Source organism: Lotus japonicus, chromosome 1 (genome assembly GCF_012489685.1).
Source record: "Lotus japonicus ecotype B-129 chromosome 1, LjGifu_v1.2".
NCBI lineage: Eukaryota > Viridiplantae > Streptophyta > Magnoliopsida > Fabales > Fabaceae > Lotus > Lotus japonicus.
In genome coordinates this window covers 77,080,406-77,090,857 of record NC_080041.1, presented here as the reverse complement: position 1 = coordinate 77,090,857, position 10,452 = coordinate 77,080,406, and the positions used below count along the sequence as shown (strand labels likewise).

The 10,452-nt window shown below is 35.2% G+C and overlaps 1 protein-coding gene and 1 pseudogene across 2 annotated transcripts; both read left to right on the top strand.

Annotated features, from left to right (window-relative positions):
* The first annotated feature begins 3,091 nt into the window (after positions 1-3,091).
* LOC130746939 (protein BPS1, chloroplastic-like) lies at positions 3,092-4,729 on the top strand (annotated as a pseudogene).
* A 918-nt stretch (positions 4,730-5,647) lies between these two features.
* LOC130713201 (cation/H(+) antiporter 15-like) lies at positions 5,648-10,111 on the top strand. Of its 2 annotated transcripts, none has more exons than XM_057562992.1 (3): positions 5,648-6,335; positions 6,784-7,782; positions 8,463-10,111. In XM_057562992.1, exons 1-3 carry the CDS (start codon positions 6,123-6,125, stop codon positions 9,756-9,758), a joined length of 2,508 nt encoding a protein of 835 aa, XP_057418975.1. In that variant the 5' UTR covers positions 5,648-6,122; the 3' UTR covers positions 9,759-10,111. The 2 variants fall into 2 exon arrangements, with proteins under 2 accessions (XP_057418975.1, XP_057418980.1); XM_057562997.1 differs by having other exon boundaries at positions 6,201-6,335; positions 6,809-7,782; positions 8,463-10,110.
* Positions 10,112-10,452: the final 341 nt, after the last annotated feature.

The window sequence follows — 10,452 nt, the reverse complement described above, 5'->3', positions numbered from 1 at the left end:
TGGAAAATTGGCAATGGAATCGTGGAAGAAGGGGAGTCGATACTCGATAAGGAAGAAGAACACGCGCGTGGGATTAAAATGTTACCATGAGAGAGAAGAACATGACATCTGTAAAGTTAGATTGAATCCTAAACGTTGATTTTAATCAGATGGTTATTATTGAATCCTCTCACCTCTCACAATAGCACACTCCTCTCACCTGATATGCTCCCTATATATATATATATATATATATATATATATATATATATATATATATATATATAGGGAGCATATCAGGTGAGAGGAGTGGTTTATGGTGAGAGATGAGAGAGGTTAATATAAACCATCAGATTAACATATACGGCCATGATGCAATCTCACATTAATATATCTGTTTTATTCTAATACCCCAGTACCACGCGCGTCTGTCATCACCTCATTCCCCTTCTCTTGTGCGTTTGACTCTGAACTCTACAGCAGTGAAGATTTATCATCAAACCATGGGGATTAACATCACTTTCGTAGACGAAACTATTTCGAGGCTCTTATGGGTCGAGGATCATCAGCTAGTTCTATCAATCAGGTTGGATTTCTCCAATTCGTCGACATTCAAACAAAAACCTAAACGAATTTTTCATTTTCAGCAAAGCAATCAAAGCAATCAATTTTGATTTTAAGAATCTCATTTGCGTCACTCAACACACTCTTGCTCTCTCAAAGAATCAAAGGGTTATTGAGAATGGATAGGTGGCCTTGCAAATTAAAAATTGGATCTGCAAACCAAACATTGAAAACCAGAAATTGTAAAAATCAATAAAATGCAACTCACGATTGCAAAATAGAAGACGGTTGGCCAAAGCAGGGGCAAGGAGAAACCAGATTGAAAGAAAAAGAAGTCTCATGAGAGAGAAGGAAAATCAGAATGAGGTGGGTGAATGGTTATCACGCGCGAGAAGAGGAGTGGGTTGCCAGATACACAATTAATAAGGGTGAGGTTATTTTTTTAAAACCAGATTGAATCCTATTCGTTCATAAATATCAAACGGCTATTATTAACCCCTCTCATCTCTCACCGTAAACCACTCCTCTCACTTGATATGCTCCCTATATATATATATATATATATATATATATATATATATATATATATATATATAGAAGATTGAAATTTTAAAAATCTAAAACTATTTTATCTAAATTATTTGTTAAAAACTATTATTTTCTTATTGAATTTAATTTTAATATTTGTGAAATACAAAACTCAAGTAAATTTTAATTTTATGAATGTTTTTTGACAGTATAATTTTTTTAAATTTTGATTTTATTATTGTTGAATATATTTATTAGAAAGTTTTTTTTTTTGCTTGGATGCCTTTAATACAATGCAACACTTGAGTTTTGCTTATGTATTTAATGCTAAAACTCAAGTGTGCTTTACATATATATATATAGATATATATAGAAGATTTGCACACATTTGGAGTCACATTAATATATAAAGTTATACTATAAGTTACACATATGACATTCATTACAAGAAAAGCTGGAATTACCGACAAACAAAAATCGTCGGTAAGCCCTAAAAGTCGTGAGTGAAGATAAATCATTGACGGTCAAATATCCATCGTTATTAAGCTCCTCGGTAATATTTACTAACAATTTTCAAAAGCCATCAGTAACTTAGTGACGATCATAACCGTTGGAAAGCTACTAACGACCTCAATTGTTGTTAAGTTACTAGCGACACATACTGTAATATGCCAATTTGAACAAAAACAATTCATTACTAGGAATGAAAATGCGTCATCGACAGAAAAAAATTTAATTTTTATTATATTGTGCTCTTCGTGATAATATAATAGAACGTATTTATAGTTTGATAAAAATTACCCATATTATTAAATAATATCATTTAAATAAAAACCTTAAATTCAATTTCCATATTTAGTCATTTTTTAAATTAATAAAATAATAATAGCTACTTAATAAAAAATTGAAAAATAATATATTGAACATTAAAATTATTTAATCACAATTCTATTTATTTATAATTATTCTACAAAAATATATTACTAAAATGTAATTTTTATTTTTACGTATTTATCATATTTATAAATATAAACCCTAAATATATCTAGACATTTCTAGATTATCTCAGAGTCTAGGTCTTTTCATTAAAGAAACATATAATGCATGTTTATATACCATACATATAATGCATGTTTATACAACCAAAATGTAATACACATTTAATATATATATATATATATATATATATATATATATATATATATGTATGTGTGCGTGTCTATATGCATATACGAATATTCAAAATATTTTATGAAATGTATATTTTTTATTGATATATTTAGTAAAATTAATAATATAAAAATATTACTTTATATTTTTTAGTTATTAAAATTATTATTATTTAATTAAGTTTCTTTAAAATAATTTCCAATTATTTTATAAATAATTTCCATTGATTTTATATGAGTAATTTTGTTAGTTGCATAAATTATTATTCGTTCTATCTCTAAGTTAGCTTTTAATTTACTTTGTTTTAATCTAGCATAATTGTATATATATTGGTTCAATTTCAAGTATTAAACTCAACATTTGATCCATCCCTCTCACACCATTACACACATATCCATAATCACTTTTCCTAATAGAATTAAAGCATAAAGAAAAATCATCAAATTCACAACATAAACAATTATATTTCAGCTGGAAAAATCCATAGTGTATAAAGATCCATGTATGCTATAATCGATTATCAAATAGATGAGCTAAACAGCAGGAAAAAAATCTATTAACCAATGTATGAAAAAATTTATACGGTAATTTAAGCATCAACTCAAACGAATAGAGCGTGTAATGTAGTGAGTGAGAGATCAAACCAAGTGGTCGGTGGCATCAGCGACATTCGTCAGGAATTGGAGCCGTGGTGATTCAGCGAACGATTGCGGTGGAGCGTGGAGTGACAAAGTCTGGACGCACAATTTCCTTGTAAATCTCATAGAGAACGGTCTAGGAATTAGCATGAGCAGTGAGAACGATGCAAATTACTGTCATCACCTTTAAAGTGTAATTTGTGAAGCCTAGAATGGTGGATCCTGCAGCATTTGATGCAAAGAAGAATGCTATTGCAAGTGCATGAAGTAGATATGCACTCTATTGAGTGAAAAACATGTGCCGAAAGCAAAACACACATGTTACCGATTATGATATGCTACTTTCCTTCTAATTTTTGAGAGAATCATCGTTGTTTCTTTCTAGTTCTAGACATAAACTCGCTTCAGAGTGAACCCTATACATATGAGATTATATTTTATTTGAAAGTGAAATGAATATATATTGACCATTATACCAAACTATGAATGGTAAATATTAAAAATGTAAAATCTTATATTTTTAAAAGTAAGATTAAAATAGTTATCCAATAATGAAAACTATACGAATTTTGTATTGCCTATATATAACTGAAACATTTTTGTTGCTTTTATGATCTTTACTTTTTTATTAACAATCGTAAAAAAATTAAACGTTTACTTTTTTTTTTTCAAGTTTGTAAATAAACAATTCCAGTTTAAAGTTAAATAAACTCCTTTTCTTTTTATTTTTCCTTTTACAAAATATATATGGCCTTAGCTATTTAGTATGTAAAAGATTTTTTTACATTAATTTAGCTTTTTACGTAAAGGAAGTAAAGTGTAAATGAGCCGTCCACACTCCACAGGATCCTCAACCACCCCGATCTTTCTTCCCATTTGGAAATCCTTTTCGCAAGATATCACCTAAAGGCTCTCACAAGTCTCCACAACTTCTTGCAGTACTGGCAGAGAGGCTGAGAAAACTAATCCCAAAAGCAAGGATGGAATCCTCAGCTTATCTTGGTTGACTTTAGCTATGAAATCACTTTGTGAAACTCATAATGACATACAAACCCTTATCATCTTGAGTTGCCTGTTAGTAATTGGGATGACAAGTGGATTGATCAATACTTAGACATAAGTACAAAGGTGCTAGATATTTGCAATGCATTTAGTTTCGAGCTATCAAGGCTAAATCAGGATAATCTTCCACTGAAGTTTGCATTGCACAATTTGAACTCTGCCTCTTCAAAGTTGTTTGTTCGGGCTTGTTCTTTCCTTGATGATTGGAGGCGACAAGTTAATTCTACGAACCCTAGAATTGAAGAATATCACAGCATTTTAGACGACCTTGTGGATCACTTGATCGACCAAAGGTTAAGCTTTGATGCAAGCCATGTATGATGTCAAGGTGGAGACTGTTTTTATCTGCAGTGTGCTTATTGTGGCATTCTCTGGCTCTTCAAAAAAAAGTTGTTAGATTTGGATGTGGCTGACATGTATTCATGGGCTCTAGCTTTTATAAGTTTGTAGAACCTTGTAAATGAGGAGATTAGAGTTAGATTTTCTAGTGGTAAATTTTCTGTAATGAGTGAGTTGGAAACTGTTGATGTTGTTGTGAAGGAATTGTATCCTACTATCCAGGGTGGTGTTGATGCCATGGAGACAGACTCGCTTCTGAAGACTGTTGAGGAATTAGGCGGGGCTACTGAGAAGCTTTCCCAAGGAATGGATCTTCTTGCAAAGGAAGTGGATGGTTTTTTTCAAGCAATTTTGACTAGCCGTGATACTTTATCTGCCACGAGGTTTGATGATAAGAATGTAAATATCGTGTCGTTGGCCATAACATAGTTAAGCAAGTAGTGCACTAAATATGTGCTTAACTGGTAGCTAGCTAATATTAGGTTGGGAGGTTTTTGTTGTGTTTTTACTATTCCGTCTTATATTTCAAGTGAGCATGTGTTGTAGGTTATTTGATTGTAGTATTAAGCTTAATTGTATACGTGGAAGTGAGATGTTCTCTATAATGTCAAACAATGAAATCTATATGAAGTTTAATTTCGCCTAAAAAAAGTGTAAATGATCCTGAAAAGTGAAAACCAAAAGACATAAACATTGAATTGATTTAATTTTGTTCTTATAGATACTACATCCGTTCCTATTTAACTGTTTAGGAAGAGAAGAAACACACATATTAAAGAACGCAATTAATGTTGTTAATTATCATAAAAATATTATTTATTTTCCTATTTTACACCCTGGGTTATATTTTATTTTTCCTCATTTATTGCTCCCAAAAGGGTATTATTTAGAAAAACATCATTTAATGCTCTCTTAAAATGCTAAGTAGACAGATATATAAGAACAAAATTATTTTCTTCAAAATGAACAGTTAATAAGGAATAGAGACAATACCAAAAGTACCACATGAATACAAGTGACCTGTGACCCCCCAATCAACCACCCATGTTTTCTAAAAAAACCATCTATATGTTTGGTTTGCACACTCATTCTTATACGAAAATCTTTGGCACCAAATAGAAATTCTCAAGAATGGCATGTTTAAATTCTCATTTAATTTAGAGTTTCCAAACCATAATCTGCGCAAATATAGCATTTTGAATAATCAAAAATTATATTAATGTCAATACCACAAACATGTACAAGTAAAAATCAGTCACACAACATCAAACCATGAGCTTTCTCAAAATAGACTCATCCCCTCTACACAACATAGGCCGTAGAATTCAACTAGTGTTCCCACTTGGAGTGGACAACCACCAAAACGAAACGAACCTCGTTTCTTTCTTTTTTCTCTCTTTACCTCCCTCTCATTTCTAGTTTTCCTCAAACAAAGCAAAAGATATAGCTCACCTTCTTCTTACATTATTCCCCCTTTTTCATCCATCTTCAAATTCTTTTCTCACTTCCAATTGATTTACCTCTCCATGAACAAACAAAGTCAACTATTTACCGCTTCGTGCGAGCACCGACGACAAGAGAGTTAGTCACAGGTGTTGGCGGTGGATACTCTGAGCTCATCCAAAAACGATATTCTTTCCAATTCAGTTTGTCATATAACGGTCATCAACTAACGGTGTTGTTACGCAACATAGTATTTCTTAAATGATGCTAGTGGCTTGGTAAAAGCCAGGTAATGTACCTTTGACACATGAAAGAATCCTCCTTTAGGATTTCAGTTGCACATAGGAGGATGTGAAAATCGTTTTTGTAGCAATAAAGGAAGTCTATAACAAGGAAAAAATGGAACATCATCACGAAAACAGCACGGATGATTACATAGTCTGCTATGCACCAACCATGGTCACAACAAATGGGATATGGCAGGGAGATAACCCCTTGGCTTATTCCCTCCCTATCTTCATACTGCAATTAACTTTGGTTGTGGCTGCCACCCGCATATTCGTCTTTATTCTTAAGCCATTACGCCAGCCGCGCGTAATCGCTGAAATCATGGTTAGTTCATTTCTTTATTAGCGATCAATTTCTCCTTTTTCAGCCTTGTCAAGAATTGATTTTGAGTTTTAGAATCAATTTGGAAAATAATTTTCAAATACGAATTCAATGATCACTATGCATTTGCATTGAATTTGGTTAGGAAAATGAATGAAAGATTAAAAACTAATCATGACATAATGATTGTGTCTAAAGAGACACGAATGGTTTTATAGTAGACAATGTAAGGTCAACCTACCATATACAGAAATTTAACCTTTTATTAGAATAATAGATGCAACAATGATCGAACTTTAGAGCATTTTATCCTTGAGATTCTAATACTATATCATGAACTAACTATCCCAAAAACTTTTTGTTATTGGGTAAAGAGTAAAGACATATGAATGGTTTTATCCTATGCTTCTAACCAATTGATGATGGATGTTATTTTTGTAACATGGCATAGGGTGGACTAATGTTGGGTCCTTCAGTGCTAGGCCAAAGCAAAGCATTTGCCAACACTGTGTTTCCTCTAAGAAGCGCAATGATGATTGAAACAATGGCAAATGTTGGTCTTCTTTATTTCCTCTTCTTGGTAGGAGTTGAGATGGACATATCAGTGGTGCGCAACGCAGGTAAAAGGGCAGTGGCTGCAGCAATTGCCGGCATGGTCTTGCCTTTCGTCGTCGGCGCAGCCTTCTCCTTCATTCTGAGCAGAGAGTACAACAATGACATGAACCAAGGTACATACATCCTCTTCCTCGGCGTCGCGCTGTCGGTCACCGCATTTCCCGTCCTGGCTCGGATCCTCGCAGAGCTCAAACTCATCAACACAGAGCTCGGAAGGCTCGCGCTCTCGGCTGCGCTCATCACCGATGTCTGTGCTTGGATTATGTTAGTTTTGGCGATCACTTTAGCTGAGAACAAAACAGCATCGCTTGCTTCTCTTTGGGTTCTTTTGTCAAGTGTAGCATTTGTGGCGTTTTGTGCTTATGTTGTTCGACCCGCGGCTGCATGGGTAGTAAAGAAAACGCCAGAAGGAGAAGCCTTCAGTGAGTTCCACATTTCTCTTATCTTAGCAGGGGTTTTGGTCTCAGGTTTAACCACAGATGCTATTGGAACTCACTCTGTTTTTGGAGCTTTTGTGTTTGGTTTGGCAATCCCAACTGGACCCCTTGGTGTAACTCTTGTGGAGAAGCTTGAGGACTTTGTTTCGGGACTTTTGCTCCCTCTTTTCTTTGCTGTTAGTGGGCTGAAAACAAATATAGGAGTCATCAGAGGGTCATACACCTGGGCCATTCTTATTCTAGTCATTTTTCTTGCCTGCACTGGAAAAATTGTTGGAACTATACTCATTGGATTCTTTTACGAAATGCCTCTGAGTGAAGGTGCTGCACTTGGCTTACTCATGAACACAAAGGGACTAATTGAGATGATTGTACTTAATGTTGGAAAGGACCAGAAGGTGATAATACTATACTATTATTTTTGGTAGAAAATGATTTAATGCACGCTCACACAGTGCAGACATCCAGACATACTGAGAAAGCAAGCAAAGAAAGAGAAGTAATAGATCTGATATATGATGTTTTGTGATAAGAAGAGAAGGATAAAGAGAAAAATGAAGTGTTTGTGAGGTGTCTAACTGTTTGAACGTCTGAGAACCATAATTTTTCGCAATCGCTAATCATCCCTTGATTAAGCAGAAGTGTTAATACTAATCAGTGATTACATCCAAACATTTAGGCACACCACAAAGATTCCATTTTTCTCTTTATCTTCTCCTTCTAAGATCACATCATATAGCACATCCAGCACATCTCACTTCAGGTGTATGCCGGGTTTCTGCACTATGGAGATGTCCATTTTTCAAATGCTAAAGTGCTATTGTTGCTATTTTGGCAATGGAAAAATGTTTGATAGATAATCAAGGTGTTTGGAAACCCTGAGAGAGAAAGGAAGAGAATAGAGAGAAATAATCGATGTGATATATGATGTGATGTGATAAGAAGTGAGAGATACAATGAAAAATGAGGTGTTTGTGCTTTGGTGACTTATGTTATAACTGTTTTGTAATTGCAAATCAACTCTTAATTGCCTCAATTAGTCATTTTACTAACATTGATCATTCAAAACATTTTGCAGGTGTTTGATGACGAATCATTTGCAATCATGGTGGTGATAACAGTAATAATGACCGCAATTGTTGTGCCTGCGGTATCAGTCATTTACAAACCATCAAGGAGAAGCATATACTACAAAAGAAGGACCATTCAGGTATCAAAATCAGATGCAGAGTTCAGAGTCCTAGTCTGTGTACACACCCCTAGAAATGTCCCAACCATGATCAACCTCCTTGAAGCCTCGAATCCAACAAAGAAATCCCCAATCTGCGTCTACGTGCTCCATTTGGTCGAGCTCAGTGGCCGGACATCCGCCATGCTCATTGTCCACAACACAGCAAAAGCAGAACAGCCTGCGCTCCACAAATCCGATGCTCAAACAGACCATGTCATCACCCCCTTCGAGAACTACGAGCGCCGCGCCAATTTCGTCTCGATCCAACCCTTGACAGCAATCTCGCCTTACTCCAGCATGCATGAAGACATATGCAATGTGGCAGAGGACAAACGTGTTTCGTTAATAATCATTCCTTTCCATAAACAACAAACAGTTGATGGTGAAATGGAAGCTACAAACATGGCATTTCGAGACATCAACAAGAATGTGCTAGCACATGCACCTTGCTCAGTTGGTGTTCTGGTTGATAGAGGGTTAAGTGGCGGCTCGAACCTCTTAGCTGCAAATCAAGTATCTTACAATGTAGCTATATTGTTCTTTGGAGGACCAGATGACAGAGAAGCATTGTGCTATGGATGGAGAATGTTGGAGCATCAAGGGATAAGCCTCACCATAATGCGATTTGTTTCGGGGGAAGAATTGAGTGGTGAGCGTTTGAGGGAACAACAACAGAAACATAGCAGCAACAATGAACAAAGTGTGCTGAGCGTGCAAACAGATAAGGACATTCAGAAGCAGCTTGATGAGAGGCTTCTGCATGAGTTCAGGATGAGGTGTGAGGATGATGATTCAGTTGATTATATTGAGAAGGTTGTGAACAATGGGGAGGAGACAGTTGCGGAGATAAGGACAATGGACGAACATGACCTTTTCATTGTTGGGAGAGGGCAAGCGGTGGTTTCACCACTCACTGCAGGGCTCACTGATTGGAGTGAGTGTCCTGAGATTGGAGCAATTGGAGATTTGCTAGCTTCATCTGATTTTGCAGCAACTGCTTCTGTGTTGGTACTGCAACAATATGCTGGGCAAGGGTCAACTGGTGAAGGGATAGAAACACCACATGAACATGATGAAGAACATTTTCCTCAAATTAATCAATCTTCAGAGGGACAATTTATGTCCAACACAGAACGTGTATGATAGCATGTTTAGATCAGTTTCTCTCACAACATAATTAATTTTGGAACCCGGAAATTACTTACAGAAATTTCTCCCAAGATTTCGACTTTACGCATATTCCCTTGTTGTGCTACTGCCTACTACAACATACAGAAGAAATTTTTTTTCTTAACTCTCTTTAGCATTGGTTTTGGTATCATGTATTCTGGTGTAGTTATTTTGTACAGTCTTCATCACTTGTAAGAAATGTACATATAGTTACATCCATTTATGATTCATGTAAGCTCAATTTGATCATTTTTTTATCCTTCAGCGGTCAACATGAATTGTACAAAGATTACGTTTCTGATATGCTGTCCGTGTTCCATATTCGTTCTTGCTTTTTTGTTGTATGAATGAGAAGAAAACTTCACGTATGGTCAAATGGCAATTGTAGATGCATTCAAGAATTGTGTTCTAGTTTTTTTTATAGGCAGGTGTTAGTTGTTTAGTTGTTAGTAAATTAGTACAAATTATTATCCTTCCTCATGGTTCGAACCCTAACCCTTCACCTGCAATTACCCTTAGCTTAATTTCAAAAATTACCCTTAGCTCAACCATGTTAGTTGTTAATTGTTAGTAAATAAGTTCATTCGCCAGGGTTTGAACCTTGGTCTTTCACCCTACAAATCCCTTCATGATTTCCCTTAGCTCAGTTGCTAAACTACCCTACCCT

What these genes read in the sequence shown, in the direction of transcription:
- LOC130713201 (XM_057562992.1), top strand. Translation starts at nt 6,123, where the DNA reads ATGGAACATCATCACGAAAACAGCACGGATGATTACATAGTCTGCTAT. An exon ending in GCGTAATCGCTGAAATCATG is followed by an intron (nt 6,336 to 6,783) that starts GTTAGTTCATTT and finishes AACATGGCATAG; the next exon opens with GGTGGACTAATGTTGGGTCC. An exon ending in ATGTTGGAAAGGACCAGAAG is followed by an intron (nt 7,783 to 8,462) that starts GTGATAATACTA and finishes AACATTTTGCAG; the next exon opens with GTGTTTGATGACGAATCATT.